The 17,500-nt window shown below is 37.6% G+C and overlaps 1 protein-coding gene across 1 annotated transcript in view; it reads left to right on the top strand.

Moving 5' to 3' along the window:
- Positions 1-17,500, top strand: part of LOC135207297 (transmembrane protein 132C-like) — a 266,712-nt gene that overhangs the window by 209,111 nt on the left and 40,101 nt on the right. Inside the window, exon 3 of the mRNA XM_064238972.1 lies at positions 669-821. Coding sequence (XP_064095042.1) covers positions 669-821 — 153 coding nt within the window. The remainder of the gene's footprint in view (positions 1-668; positions 822-17,500) is intronic.

Below are 17,500 nucleotides of genomic sequence, written 5' to 3'. Positions count from 1 at the left end.
AGGACATTGTGGTTATCAAAATTACATATTTGCCCAGTAAAAAGTAACTAGAATATGTATACATAAGCACATTATACACAATGGTTATATATATACATACATATATATGAATAATTATCACATCACCGTGATTCATATAAATTATTCGAGCTACAAATGTCCATTAATATCTAATTCCTTCTACCTCGGAATTAATATATTTTCATATATGTAAACCGAAGGAGAATTTTTTAATTGATAATAATTTCGTCCTCTCGTGGGTTCGAACCGGTTTTAGCCGAATCGATAACGGCACTGAAGTCCTGATTTCTTCTCTGTCCGCTGGGCAGTGGTTCGAACCCACGAGAGGACAAAATTATTATCAACTACAAAATTCCCCTTAGGTTTACATATAAGAAAATATATTAATTCCGAAGTAGAGCAAATTAGATATTAAAGGACATTTGTATGCAATACGTTAATAAATCATATATAATATTATATATATATATATATATATATATATATATATATATATATATATAAATAATAATATTAATATTATAATTATCATATTATATATATATATTCTATATATATATATTATATATCTGACACAGTTGACTCTTCAATTTAGATTAAATCATATAGCAAAAGCTCATACCATCAAATTTCCATTGTCTTTTCAGGTGCAAAGTGCGAGGTGGAATTAGGGTCAGTGGAGTGGAGGCCGCCTCCACGGCCTGGAACTTGACAGATGACGTCAACTCCCGGCGCACTTTGGCCTCTGTAACGGCTCTCCTAACCGACCCACCTAATAACGACACCCTTCATAATCTTGGGTAAGTAAATGAACAGCAATTTCTCCATCCGTACTCTACTTTGGTATTGTTTGTTTGTATGGCGTTTTCACGTTGCATGGAACCAGTGGTTATTCAGCAACAGGACCAGCGACTTTACGTGACTTCCAAACCACGTCGAGAGTGAACTTCTATCACCAGAAATACACATCTCTAACCCCTCAGTGATATGCCCGAGAATCGAACTCGCGTCCACCGAGGTGACAGGGAAAGACCATGCCAACCATGCCACTGAGGCGCTCTGCTTTTATATTAAAAATTTCTTTATGATCTCTTCCGCAAGGTGTTTGCCAATAGATATGGGTAAAGAGGGGTGACTCGTATCCGGACCGAACTCGGTTCTTTCAAGTGCGAGTCCAGGCCGTTAGCAATTCCTCCGCACAAGCCATAAAAGAAGCTGAGTATTTTCCTGGGCAACGCCTAACATACCAGCGAATTTTACTCAACTTCCGACCCACCAGCAAAGGAATTGCTAACATTTCATTCGACTTAACCCTTCACCGTGAAGGATTTTCGCTTGAAAGACCAGGGTCCGGTCCCGATGTGAGTCAGAAATAATATATATTATAATATATATATATATATATATATATATATATATATATATATATAATATGTGTGTGTGTGTGTGTGTGTGTGTGTGTGTGGTGTGGTTGGTGTGAGCGTGTGTGTGTGTGTGTTGCTATTTATATATATTATATATATATATATATATATATATATATATATATATATATATATATATATATATACATATATATTATATATATATATGTGTGTGTGTGTGTGGCTAACATATATATATATATATATAATATATAATATATATATATTATATATATACATAAAGTGTGCATGAGTATGTATTTAAATGCACTTCTTTATGGCAGACTTACCTGGTAATATTCAACACATACTCCACAATTACAGATTGATTTTCTTCAAGCTCTACTAAGAAAGGCACCCTTTAATTTGAATATGGCTACGAAAAAGTAATCTTGAACGCAACAAAATTACGCACGATCTCACAACCGACTCATAATCACAAAGGAAAATATACTAATGCGTTAAACCACCCCAACAGAAGATTGCACTGGAAACTATACGAGATAATGAGCGCAGCAGTTTCGGCTGATGTTGAACTTCACAATCATGGCTTAGAAATTCAATTTCATGATTACTGCAGAAGCCAATTTCCTTGAATGTCCTCAGATGATTATGGAAGAAGACCCGCGACAGTGCTCCGGTCTGAAAATCAATATGTATAGAAGCACGGTCACCGACTTTTACCGCTGAAATCGTTGGGAGAAAAAGCTCAACCTTGTGTCTGGGTGAAGAAATCAGGCAGAACCCTTACGTTATACTGAATTACGTAGCACACAACCCTAAAGGGAGCTTTATCCTTTCGAACAGATCAGGATTTGGTGCTAGACAAAGACGCGCTTATTCTCCTTGAAAAAAAACGATTAAACATTGTCTCATGGAAGGAAAAAAGTTAAGTATATCTTCATTTAACCAGAACACTGGGCTGATTAACAGCTCTCCTACGGCTGGCCCGAAGGATTAGAACCAATTGGTTACCCAGCATCGGGACCTACAGCTTATTGTGGGAGCCGAACACATTATATCGAGAAATGAATTTGATTCTTACAGCAGAGAAATAAGATATCGAAACTACGGTACTTCGGCAGTCTTACACGACCCTTCATAAAGTAAACTATCCACAATAATCTTGAAAATTGACCGGTAGTATAATCTCGTTAAATGTACTTGTGTCTGTTATTGATAAGAATTTGGTAGGATGTCAAAAAAATCCCTCTGTATGGTAACATTTCCCTGTTTTATTACTTTTTTATTCTATTTTCTTGCGTCCTCCTTTTGCGGATATAATTCTTACTCTGCCACGCGTATGTAGTATATAGGTTAACCCTGTGAACCATACGAATTATGCTTATGGAGTCGTTAAGGTTCAGGGGTTTTACGTCTTATGGAATGACCACCCCAGCCTACCGTAAACTGCATTATGCCTTGCCTGGGGATAATATATGCATTATCTTTTAATGAAAAGTCACGGTTACGGTTCTGAGGATTTTGCTTCATATGAGCTCTCTTCTTTTTTTATTTTTTCTATTTTCTTGTATGGAGTACTCACCGCTCTATATAGCTACACTGGATAGTTTAATTTATATGTAGCGGAATTTACAATTTCAATGTGATTCTGTGTACTTATCCACGCCTATGGCTGCTATACATATACGTACATTCAGGAAAAAAAAAAAGTGTAATTTTAGATCATGCAATACCAACACTTCGACAAAAAAGGAAAATAGTTTGGGCTAAATACCAGGCGCTGGAACCTTTAAGGTCATTCAGCGCTGAAACTGAAATTGACAGCAAACAGCTTTGAGAAATACGAAAGGAAGAAACCTCAAGGCAGTTGCACTGAGAATCAGTTGTTGGGAGAGGGTGGAAAGTAAGAAGAAAGATTATGAATGGAGTGGTTTACATGAACACCGAAGGGACGCTTTGGGGAACCTTAAGTAACGCCTACGTACGGTGCACTAAACGGCGCAACCCACCCCGCCCCCTTTCGGGGGCTAAACGAAAATAATCATGAAGGAACGAACGAACACTACCAAGATTATGACCCGCACTTCTCTTTGTTCCAAGTCATCTGCTCATTCTATCACCGAAGCTTTCTAATAACAACTAGTTTTTCCATTAGCTTCAAAGAAGGTTATATGGTCATTTTTTTCCACTACATGCAATTGCCTCAACCCTCTCTTAGTCTAAAAAGTGTAAATGTTTTTCAATTTTATTCCCATTTAAGTCTGACTAAGTCACCGGTTATATGCCTCATTGAGAACATTTTACTTGCTCATGATCAATTGCATCATTTTAAAAAGTCTGCCAGATTAAACAACAAACACTGTCCAGAAAATACTAGAATATGACAGTCGTCTATTCTTACCCCTGAAACCACTTTCCATCTCCTTAAGCCTGGCAACTGTTTTTGTTAAGGCTGGGATGAACTGACGACGGAATACGATAGCTATGATCACGAAAATTATGGATTAGGACATTTTAATAACTTATGCTAAGTATTGAACCTGTAGGATGAAGGTTCCATAAGACTCTAGCTCTCAAATGAGAAACCTCACACTTGGTTAGTTTGTTTGTTTTGTTTGTATGGTGTTTTTACGTTGCATGGAACCAGTGATTATTCAGCAACGGGACCAACGGCTTTACGTGACTTCCGAACCACGTCGAGTGAGAACTTCTATCACCAGAAATACACATCTCTAAACCCTCAGGGGAATGCCCGAGATTCGAACTCGCGGCCACCGAGGTGGCACGCCAACACCATACCGACCACGCCACTGAGGCACACTTGGTTAGTGGTTTCCAAATGATGCCTGTGTCTAAGAGACCGATGTCGCGGTTTCTTCGAGAGTATAGGCATCCGTCTTTTTCACTGATCTAGACTTTCTTATTTTAGGCCTGGGATATCTAAAGACGCTAGGTTGCCTATCCCGACGGCCTTCGAATAACGAGGAAAGTGGAAATAATCTTGTTAAGCTGTGAGAACTAAGTTCTCTTGTGAGTAAAGGGCTAAAATTAAGGCTGAAAGCAGCCGAGACACAAACCTCAGTGAAAATACGGTGGCCGTCACCATTTGCTCTCAGTTATTATTCGTTGCTTTCGTAAAAAGAGCCGAAAGCCAGTCACTACTCTGAGCGGAGTAAATCAATTTTTCTAATGTACCGTTGTATGTTAAAATTTGGGGTCATCTGGCTAATATGGATTGCAACGGAAATTCCTGCAACAAACTAATTTGTCCCACTGCGTAGACTGATACTATATCAGTGTAATTTGTCTGTCACTATCTGAACTAATGTTTCTGCTTTGGTGTAATGTCATTGAACACGAGCTGTAAACTTGTTTCCCTTCCGGATTCAATGTTATGATTATTTCGTGTAAATTGGATGAATCTAATAACACGTTGGGAGAGCAAAATCTAATCGCTTTGGCTGTTTTTGTCGCTCAGCGCATGACTTTTTGCTCTCTCTCTCTCTCTCCTCTCTCTCTGTCTCTCTCTCTCTCTCTCTTCCCGGTACGAGGAAAATTCCCTGGGACAGAGATATTCCCCTTCGGTCATTATCAAACTTAATTTATGGGTAAATTATATGAGAAAGAAAGATTCATTATGGCAATAATGGTCAAAATGGCATCTATTGATGATGTAACAATAGAAAATATGTAGATGTTATAGTGGAAACGTTTTAAGCTACGGATAAAAGGGTGCATACATTATATATATATATATATATATATATATATATAATATATATATAGAGCTACAATGTCCTTTAATATCTAATTCGCTCTACCTCGGAATTAATATATTTTCATATATGCTTAACAGAAGGGAATTTTTTCTCGATAATATACTTGCCTGGGATCGGGGCACGAACCCAGGATCCTTTCAAATCCAGGAACGTCAGTGAAGCTTTTACCTACTACACTACCAGTGTAAGTAGGTAAAAGCTTCACTGACGTTCCTGGATTTGAAAGGATCCTGGGTTCGCGCCCCGATCCAGGCAAGTCTATTATCGAGGAAAAAAAAAATTCCCCTTCGGTTAAGCATATATGAAAATATATTAATTCCGAGGTAGAGCGAATTAGATATTAAAGGACATTGTAGCTCGATATATGTATATGAATCACGGAAAAGTGATATGACTTATATATAGTATGTATATGTACATACATAGATAAAAAAAAATATATATATATATATATATATATTATATATATATATATATATACACATACACACAAATGAAATTCTTTACCATCTAAAGATATAGAGGGAAGGGAAGGTTCTCTGCCAAAAGTTAATAAAAAGAATTTCCACGACTTCAAGTTTTTGGTGGGCTCCCTTTATTGTCATGAAAAAAATATGGGGAGAGTGTTTATCGTCTTTATATACATATATATTAGTTTTTTTTATCATTCACCCTCTTCCCACCAGAAGGGTGGGGCGCCAAAATGAGTTACCTTTCCAGTTTTGGGAAAGTCTCCGTGATAAGGTTGGTAAAAGTACTGGCCAGTGCTGGTCGAACGGTAAACGACATAGCGAATTATGCACTACAGTCAGATCATTGTTATGCTGACGAACCGCCAGCAGTCACTGTTGGGTCTGGTCAACATTTAGATGGGTGACCACCAGGCAAAAGTAGGTACAATCAGTACATAAGCTCCTTGAATGAAAATCTGTGGGAGCCACCCACTCGTAAGGCAAAAATAACTGTCGGTAACAACACTGAAGTCCTGATTTCTCCTCTGTCCGCTGGTTCGAACCCACAAGAGGACGAATTTATTATCAAATGAAAAATTCCCCTTCGGTTAACATAAATGAAAATATATTAATTCCGAAGTAGAGAGAATTGGATATTAAAGGACATTTGTAGCTCAATGCACATATATAAATATATAAATATATAGTATATACATTATATATATGTATATATGCATACACATATAATTGTGTATTCTTATTATATATATATATATAATATATATATATATATATATATATATATATATATATATATATATAAGACATGTATATATATGCGTCCTATTCTATCTATATCAAATATGGTACCCACTACAGTCTCGTCAAACACTTACCAATAAAAAACGCTGGAAAACTCTGTGAATGACACTTTACCGATATTGTCTTTTTGCTTTTTTGGAAGGTTATTGATTTTCGATTATCAAATTACGCTGAAATCTTTGCGCGCCAATCACGGAACTTCGGTGGAGTTTTTAATTAAATGGATTACTCTAATGCACTGTCTGAATCTTTAAGAAAATTATTATTATTATTATCATTATTATTATTATTCGTCTCCTTCCACCTTCGTACCGATGGCAACTAAACTGGTCACAATGTTCTCGATGTTTGGACTTGAAAGATTCCCGACGTCTCTCGTGGCTGCATCCCTAATTTCATTTCACTAATTAAGACAGTCTAATGGATCCGCTGCATTATCGCCAATTCCTTTCAGGCAATACTCACCCATTCCACAAATCATAACACAATCGTTGCTTACTTACATCGGAAGCCAAAGCTCATTTCACTAATATTTTTTTTTTCTAAATCTTCACTGTGGTCTAGTTTGAATATTCCCAAATTGCTGAACGCGCTGTTTTTTTTTTTTTTTGTTTTTTTTTAATCACCTTTCATTTAGAATTCCCTACATTGTTTTCGCCTATATTAACTGCCTATTTTTTACACTTCTCCCCCAATAAGCCCGATCGTCGGAAAACTTAAATATCCAAGAGATGATAATGCTTCCTGCAAAAAAAGGTTTCAACACATTTTGTTTATTCATCAAAAATTAAATAGACCAGTTACATCTCTCAGGCAAATGAAGCCATCATCAAATAAGAAGGAATTCTCTGAAAAATGTTAACGGCTTTCACAAATTATTTACGCACATCATCACAGCTTGTCATCATCACTGTCATAGTGACGGCATCATTACAAACATACTAGTCATCATTGCTATGATGACTGCAGTTTCATGGGTAATGTAAGAACAACTGCTATGAAATGAACCTCTGTAAATTGTGGACATTTAGAAGCATTCTGAAGCTTCGGGCGAGATCTGGAAGGCCCTGTTCACACTAGCGGGCACTGCCCGACGGGCAAACAGTGTTCCCATAACCCGTTCCATTATACTGACCGACTGAGTATGGAGCCAGAACGATGCGAACTCTGGTAACACTGCTTCAGAAGCGGGAAAAACAAATATAAACAGCTGGAATTGCCAGACGGGCATGCCCGCTAGTGTGGACAGGCCATGAGAAAGTTTTAGATTTAGTTTTCTGACCCTCCAGTTATATTCAAAGGCCGACGGGATGGTCAATTCAGTGAAGAGAAAGCGGAGAGAAAATATGTTGGAATCGATTCAAAACAAATGGAACCCTTCCCGGAAAATAAAAACAAATTTTAAGACTTAAAAAGGTAGAGGCAGAGAAGTAATACTCGAATTCGTGGTCTTTGCAAACGCAGACACGGTCATGAAGCAACCAAATTTGCTGATTTCGGTGAAATCTTAATGGCTTTCCACGAGAGGACACACTGTGGGCGCCTCGACACCGGTGTCACCGACTGACAATTCGAAGTGTTAACCACTGGGCCACCCTTCAATGAAGGCGCACTTTCTTGTGGTGTGCTGACAAAAATAACTCGAATGATTTCCATTTGGATACGATTCCCGAATTCGTGCATTATATATTGTTCTCTCTCTCTCTCTCTCTCTCGTTTTAAATGATGCATTGGCCATGCCTTTTATACAAGCGAAGTCTCATGAAAAATTAATTTTTATTATACTCCCGTTAAAAGTCTGCACGCAGTATAATGTCATGTAGTTATTGACAACAAATGAAAACTGCAAATATCTCTTCATTACTTACCATAAAATCATAAAATATTATTTCATATTTATCAAAATGCAAAAGATAAAAGTTTCGGATTATAAAAACGAAGGTAAGGGAGTGTGAAAGAGAGAAAGCGAAGTGACTGCTTCCATTAGCCCTTGAACAATAACGTCCTACAATAACCGTTTCAGAATTCAGATCGTAGTACGCAGAACCATTGCCTCATGACTGATTCTAACATTTCCGGGGGAATATCATGAAGAAAAGTGTTGTTGTAGTTCTTATTCTAAAACTGCCGGGGGAATATCACGAAGAAAAGTGTTGTTGTAGTTCTTATTCTAAAACTGCCGGGGGAATATCACGAAGAAAAGTGTTGTTGTAGTTTCCTGTATCTTAAAAATTGGCGGGGGAAGATCCGAAGAAAAGTGTTGTGTCTTATTCTAAAACTGCCGGGGGAATATCACGAAGAAAAAGTGTTGTTGTAAGTTCTTATTCTAACATTGCGGGGAAATATCACGAAAAAAGTGTTGTTGTAGTTCTTATTCTTAAAATTGCCGGGGCGGGAAATATTCACCGGAAGGAAAAAGTTGTTGTTGTAGTTCTTATTCTAAAACTGCCGGGGGAATATCACGAAGAAAAGTGTTGTTGTAGTTCTTATTCTAAAACTGCCGGGGGAATATCACGAAGAAAAGTGTTGTTGTAGTTCTTATTCTAAAAAATTGGCCGGGGGAATGTTACCGGGGGAAGAAAAAAGTGTTTTGTTGTTTTATTCACTGCCGGGGGATATTCAGAAGAAAAGTGTTGTTGTAGTTCTTATTCTAAACTGCCGGGGGAATATCACGAAGAAAACAAGTGTTGTGTAGTTCGTATTCTAAAACTGCCGGGGAAATATCGCAAGAAGAAAAGTAGTTGTTGTAGTTCTTATTCTAACATTGCCGGGGGAATATCACGAAGAAAAGTGTTGTTGTAGTTCTTATTCTAACATTGCCGGGGGAATATCACGAAGAAAAGTGTTGTTGTAGTTCTTATTCTAACATTGCCGGGGGAATATCACGAAGAAAAGTGTTGTTGTAGTTCTTATTCTACATTGCCGGGGAATATCGACTAAAAAAGAAAAGTGTTGTTGTAGTTCTTGTTCTAACATTGCCGGGGGAATATCACGAAGAAAAGTGTTGTTGTAGTTCTTGTTCTAACATTGCCGGGGGAATATCACTGAAGAAAAGTGTTGTTGTAGTTCTTGTTCTAAAACTGCCGGGTGAATATCACGAAGAAAAGTGTTGTTGTAGTTCTTATTCTAAAATTGCCGGGGGAATATCATGAAGAAAAGTGTTGTTGTAGTTCTTTTGTTCTAAAACCTGCCTGCCGGGGGAATATCATGAAGAAAAGTGTTGTTGTAGTTTTCTTATTCTAACATTGCCGGGGGAATATCACGAAGAAAAGTGTTGTTGTAGTTCTTGTTCTAAAACTGCCGGGGGAATATCACGAAGAAAAGTGTTGTTGTAGTTCTTATTCTAAAATTGCTGGGGGAATATCATGAAGAAAAGTGTTGTTGTAGTTCTTGTTCTAAAATTGCCGGGGGAATATCATGAAGAAAAGTGTTGTTGTAGTTCTTATTCTAACATTGCCGGGGGAATATCACGAAGAAAAGTGTTGTTGTAGTTCTTATTCTAAAACTGCCGGGGGAATATCATGAAGAAAAGTGTTGTTGTAGTTCTTATTCTAACATTGCCGGGGGAATATCACGAAGAAAAGTGTTGTTGTAATTCTTGTTCTAACATTGCCGGGGGAATATCACGAAGAAAAGTGTTGTTGTAGTTCTTATTCTAAAACTGCCGGGGGAATATCATGAAGAAAAGTGTTGTTGTAGTTCTTGTTCTAACATTGCCGGGGGAATATCACGAAGAAAAGTGTTGTTGTAGTTCTTATTCTAAAACTGCCGGGGGAATATCATGAAGAAAAGTGTTGTTGTAGTTCTTATTCTAACATTGCCGGGGGAATATCACGAAGAAAAGTGTTGTTGTAGTTCTTATTCTAAAACTGCCGGGGAATATCATGAAGAAAAGTGTTGTTGTAGTTCTTATTCTAACATTGCCGGGGGAATATCACGAAGAAAAGTGTTGTTGTAGTTCTTGTTCTAAAATTGCCGGGGGTATATCATGAAGAAAAGTGTTGTTGTAATTCTTATTCTAACATTGCCGGGGGAATATCACGAAGAAAAGTGTTGTTGTAGTTCTTATTCTAAAATTGCCGGGGAATATCATGAAGAAAAGTGTTGCTCCAGTACTTGAATCAGCTTCCCTTGTCAGATGTAATACTAGAATAACTTTGCAGTAGCTTCATTTGACGTAAAAGAATTAAAAACAGTTTTATCTCCGTAACTTCCAAGTCAGATTCTTAAGAGCCGTGTGACCTACTTCGACCGTGAAATGCAGCTGCTCTTCACGGTTTATCACTGACCCTGATCTAAGCTCCACTTTTCCTGGATTAGGGTACAAGATACAGTCCTTTGTATGACCAATGCAACTGACCCAGTACAGTGGTAACTATTTATGTAAATTTCATAAAAAAAAATTTTTTTCATATAAAAAAAAAAAAGTTTTGTCTTATAGTGTACGACTACAGTACCAAATTCCCTGGGCATGTTTCTGACAAATTCCATTATGCCTCAGTTGACCCAAGAAAGGAATTATATAATTGGTGACTAATCGATTTAGGTGGGTCGCAGCAAGGGTAAAAAAAGGTACAAAGACTAGCAACCTCACCCACTGCAATTTCTAAAAACCTTTGAACCTCTCGTTTCTAAGAGTAAAAGACATATATAATATATTCATATATGTATAACTGAATCACGAAAGTTTGGAACGTGATAATGCATAAGTAAAGGTATAAGCCACGAAGGAAAGGGAAACACTGGAGTAGCTTCAAGATCATTCGACTCTACGTCCTTTACTTAGCAGACTGTGTGCTAAGTAAAGGACGTTCAGTCGAAAGATCTTGCAACTACTCCAGTGTTTCACTTTCCTTCGTGGCTTATACCTTAACACACACACACACACATATATATATATACACACACACACACACCACACACATTATATATATAATATATATATATATATTATATATATGATATATATAATATATATATATATATATATATGTAGACATCTTACTATTAACAGACAGGTGTAACGAATAGGGAAGGAAACCAAAGCCTGGCACTTTCTGTAGCAAATAATCCTCCCCGGGAGCAAACTTGACATAAAAAGTTGAGCTTTCTAAAGAACGACTTTCCCAGCTGCTTTTTCCCTCGCCTCTTTTCTATCTAAAGTTGGAATGTGCGGGTGTGTCAACATAGCCAGTAGTACCTGTTGCAAGACTCATCAGCGCTTGGCTCTCCTAAATCCCATCTTACTCTGCTTTAGATTTATTTGCCGATCATCATCATTTTCTCTGCTCTTGTTAACACTGTAAAGCCGCTGTTAGGATGTCTCTACGTAAACCTTACCGCCTCGCCTTGAGGCTTTGCAAAATGAAAGGTTTCTTGAGGCTGGGGTCGATCTTTGATCAGACTGTGGCTGACCTTTTCCTCGACTGCTCTTAGCGGAAAAGATAATCTCTAGTTGTTCATATGCGAAAAAAAAAAACTTCGGTCTTAACATTGTTAAGATAATATTCTAGCGACAGCTGGAAATCCGGTAAAATTAATAATAAAAAAAAACTTGTGTGCTCCTGGGACTATTGGCACCTATACCAGCTCACGGGGTATTTGGTTTTGCCAATCTTACTATTTCAAATTCACGCTTATTCTCGTGTGTTTTCACTTCGTCTGCCATGGCTTTAGGCCATTTTTGCTAAGGACTTCAAAACAAAATTCTGTTTTTCCATTACATTTCCTGCCCAAGCCACACTACTCAAACAAGTTCAACAAACAAGTTTTCCAACAACAAGACAGTGTCAGGTTTTTAATCTTCAAACTTCTATTTGTTATTCACCTGTCTTAAGAGCTTTATGACTCATGTATCAATTGCCTTGGAATTCCTATGATTCCTATTAAAACCTGGTATGATGTCAGCATAAAATAGACTCTTCCTTTCCTTAGGAAAACTCTTAATGTTTTTTTCACATTGCTCTATTTCCTACGCAATCAACTGCACTACATCCACCATTTTTTTAGCTTGTTTCATGGAGGTTATTCTCGTTAAAATCTTCTCTCTCTCTCTCTCTCTCTCTCTCTCTCTCTCTCTCTCTCTCTCTCTCTCTCTCTCTCTTCAGCGAAGTGCTAAAAAACACTTCTTATCTTGTAAATCATATTCTCCACGTTTTCAACTTGAAGAAAAGTGTTACAATCCCTTATTCCCTTCTTGGCTTCTCTTGACATCTAGAGTGCTGACATCCATCTTACGGCCAATGGCATTTTGCATAGACACAAAAGTAGTATTGGATATTGAAATACCATAATATAGCCCAGAAAACTCTGCTTCTCTAAAGTCCGGCCTCTCCTTTGTTTTAAGAAACAGCGAATTTTGTGTCTCAATGTCCTTATGCGTCATCCCTTTTTAACTGAACTCTCATAACTCGACACTAAGAGACGATTGGCGTCAGTATTTGTCTCTTCACGGTAGAATTAGACCGGCGGTTTCCTTTCTCTGTCGCTTGTCTAGTCAACATTGAGGAAACTAAAACAGTAGAAATTCCGTATGCACCGAATCTGATTAAATAGAATTTTGAACAATGCTGGATCAGCAAATATACTCTACAGGTAGATTGTTTGTTTGTATGTTGTTTTTACATTGCAACGGGACTAACGGCTTTACGTGACTTCCGAACCACGTCGAGAGTGAACTTTTATCACCAGAAATACTCGTCTCTGACTCCTCAATGGCATGCCGAAGAATCGAACTCGCGGCCACAGAGGTGGTAAGTCAAGACCATACCGATCACGCCACTGAGGCGCTTCTACAGGTAGAACACAAGATCATATAATTATAATATAACTCAAATAATCTCGAAGTTATTTAAATATGCGTCTGGCCCATCGCTTAAAAAAAAGGTCCTAGTGAAAAGCAAAGACAGAATGTAACGGACGTGAAATATGGAGGACTATCATGTGCACTTTTACCCGTGGGAGCGACGCACTTTTTTCATTTATAACCTTCAAGCAGACCGCATAGACGCCACAGCTGTATTACCACAAAATTACACATACAAATGGAGATAAAATAAAAAAAGTGAATTAGGCGTAAAAATGCAATGATCAACCAACAATGTTCTCAAAATACGTCTAAGATTGCTACGAAGGCAATTTTTTTGACTTGGTTTCCACACAAAGAATGACGGTGAAGCCTTTTTCAGTTATGATTTCACACAAAGATATAAGAATGATGGTGGAGCCTTTTAAAGAAATGATTTCACACAGATATAAGAATAATGGTGGAGCCATTGTTAGGCATGATTTCACACAAAGATATATTGTAAGAATAATGGTGACGCCTAAGATTTGAAGACGTAGGTAGTTCGTAAAGCGACAAGAGACAGTCGCATCTTCTCCCATTACTTGTTAAAGCCGAACCTTAATGGGGAAATGATGCATTAAGGCTGCTGCGCTCAGATCAACTCCGTCATCATTAGTACTAAAAGCTTCACTCAAATCGAATCATTCGAAGCATCTGAACGTTCGTTCGCTCATTGCACCAAAGTTGGCGGTGCTTCGGTCAAAGAAGTTTTCAGTGACAACATACTTATTTCTTGATAAAGATCACGCTGGGTCCTTCTCAGCAAGTATGAGCCTCTATTTCTTGTACCCGTGGAATATAGAATTTTGGCCAAAGCCCAAGAGCTGTGACCTACGAGGTCATTCACCGCTGAAAGGGAAACTAAGAGTAAAAGGTTTGAACAGCGTAACAGGAGAAAAACCTCGTAGTTGCACTAAGAAACAATGATTAGGAAAAGTTGGAAAGTAAGATGGAAGAGAGAATATGAATGGAGGTACAGTAAAAGTAATGAAAGGGGTTGCATCTATGGGCTGAAAGAACTCTGCAGAGTCTAAAGTAAAGCCTACAGTGACCCCATGAGACGCACTGATAGCACTAACCCCCAAAGGGTGTACCCGTCCTTGATAATCATCGAGCAAAGCTAATTCTCCGCCACTTTCATAATGAAAACGCCGGTCGTGAGATGATGCGTCAAGGCAGAAATTGTGCTTTGCAAGCTCTGATTTTTCCTTCTCTTTTTTTTTCGTAAACCAACTTCATTAAACCCGTCAGTCAGGGATTTCAACTGAAGAGTTGCTTTCATCATCATTCACGATCCGAACTTCCAAAGAGAAGTGAACAGCGCCTGACCGTCACTCCATTCTTCACTCCATTTGCCTGGAGTATGTACCGGAACCGGTGAAGTACCTGGAAATTAGTACAAGTTCGAGTAAACGGTGCACTGATAGAGGTCAGAACGATGTTGATTAATCTGCGGCGACTGTCAAATGAAGAGGTTTATCTCTCTCTCTCTCTCTCTCTCTCTCTCTCTCTCTCTCTCTCTTCTCTCTCTCCGCTCTGAACTGTCAAATCGGAAGACTAACTGTGGCTTGATTTGATGCGAAGCTTTTTCCAGCTATCAATTATGTAGAAGGAAAGTCCTCCGAATAGAGAAAAATTATCTCTCTCTCTCTCTCATTTATATATATATATATATATATATATATATATATATATATATATATATATATATATATATATGTGTGTGTGTGTGTGTGTGTGTGTATTTATATAATTATATATTTGCTCTCTCTCTCTCTCAATATATATATATATATAGTATATATATATATATATATATATATATATATATATATGTATATATATATATATATATATATATATAGATGTTACATATATATATATATGTATATATATATAATATATATATATATATATAATGCTGTGCTGTGGTGATGCTAATGTTCATCGTCATTCCCTCGCGTGATTAACATAAGGAAAAAAGTTAGATTGTGTCCCACCAGGAAAAGGTGGAGACAACGTGGATATATCGACTGCGACCCGACGAAGGAGTAATTCTGAATTATATGATGGCCCTATATATGTTGCGTGGCGCTGATCACACTTGACCTTTCGCCCAGGCAAGTTGACACCGACCACACAGCATTTAAAAAATGTATATAATCCTGATGAACAAAGTGAGACATACGAGAAAGTTCCCCTCCAACGTGTTATTACACCCGTTCTTCCAGGCATCGACAAAAGAAAAAATATATATATATTTTTAACGTGAAAAGACTCATTTTAGGCAGACTGAAAAATGAAGGCTCCCAGAACCTTTTCCGGGAGATGCAACCTTAAGACGAAGCCTCCAAGTAATGAAGAGAACAAGACACCGGTAGCATTTCCTCTTTCAAAAGAAACGGACCTTTTGTTCGTCACTAACTACAATGACGAAGGAGCGGATGACTGAAGGACTGATAAGAAAGACGCGCGTGAGCAGCAATTCTCCTGATAACATCCTCTCAACACGATGCTTGCAATGTTATCAAAATTGCTGAAGATCAAGGTAGCGTAACGGCCACTGTTTTCGTGATGTTGGCCATGAAGGGAACTTTTTATTATAAATACTTGTTATTCTCTTCCGTTTTCTGTTCAAGTTATAGAAGAACAGATTCTTTGTTCGGGGGGGAGGGTGGTTTCAGAGTATAATTGAAACATGAAATTCATTTGTAGAATATTACTAAGAAAAGGACAAAAAGAGAAAAAGCGACCCAAGCAACATTGGGGAGGGGAGAAAAAAAGCGAGAAGATAGAGCGGAAAGCGACATTCCACTCGGAACAAGTTGCGAGGTCGTAACAAAACCTAGGCCTAGCTAGACTCAGTTATTTGTCCTTCCGCCTCCCCCGCCCGACTCCTTCCTTCACTTCGGTACAAAAGCAACAGATAACAACTGAAGATAATTTGTGTGGTAGCAGCAGAAACAGAAGTAGAGGTCTGGTGTCCCTCTCTCCCTCCCTCCCTCCCACCCCCAACTTAGATCAATACGATGTAGCGCGTACTCTGTGGCACAGGATGGGCTTTGGAGGTTGGATGGAAGCGGAATAGGGGAACGCGCTACGGGAAGGGGGATGCTAAAGGCCCCACCCTTTTCCCCATTCTATCTCTCTCTCCCTCGTTACCTTCGGCCTACGCTGTCCTGTGTGCGTGTGTGTGTGTGTGTGTGTGTGTGTTTATTTACCATTTATTTATCTCTCTTTATTTATCTATCTATCTATCTATATCTATATATATATATATATATATATTATATATAGATAATATATATATATATATATATACACACACACACACACACACACATTATTCTGAAGTTGAAAAGGGCAAGACATTTGGTAAAACCTGTCCGAAATATTAGGCTGCTGATGTCAATGTACTGGATTTCAATCAAAATCGAAAGTATAAGGATGTAGTTTTTGACTAAAGAGTATAAACCAATAAAACAATTAATTCATATATATATATGTATATATATATATGTATTTTATGTATATATATATATGTATATATGTATATATATATATATATTATTATATATATATATATATGAAAAATATTGGCTTGTATTCTCTCGAGTCAAAAACTATCCTTGTACTTCCGATTTTGATTGAAATCCAGTACATTGACTTCAACAGCCTAATATTTCAGACAGGATTTACCATTTTACTTGCCTTTTTCAGCCGCAGAATTATTCAACAGCTAATGAAAATGCTACGTTACAGGGAAATAATATTTGTCTAAACGACTGATGATCAGTTTCCGATTTTCACAGATACTGAATACCAATGCGGCGAAGCACTAAAGCCACACGCTCCTCTGGTTTTCCAACACGGAATCATTGTCCTTTTGTACTCTTTCACTTGGATTTTAATGAAGAGCTTCAGGTAAAAAATGTACTTCCATTATTTGAAGATCAATTAAATGTAAAGAATGATTTAGGTAAAATAAAAAAGCAAGCACAACCTTTGCTAAAAATCGATGTCCAAGAAAAAAAATTACAACAAAATCAGTGTTGTCACGATGTAAGAACACTTACAGTATGTTATTACTGTTACTGTGAATGTTGCTCATGTTATTATTACAACTGATACCACTACTCCTACTTGCTACTGCTACTGATACCACTACCACTACCACCACCACCACCACCT

This window comes from Macrobrachium nipponense, chromosome 32 (assembly GCF_015104395.2).
Source record: "Macrobrachium nipponense isolate FS-2020 chromosome 32, ASM1510439v2, whole genome shotgun sequence".
Lineage (NCBI taxonomy): Eukaryota > Metazoa > Arthropoda > Malacostraca > Decapoda > Palaemonidae > Macrobrachium > Macrobrachium nipponense.
The sequence above is the reverse complement of the archived record's forward strand: the minus strand, read 5'-3'. Positions and strand labels throughout refer to the sequence as shown.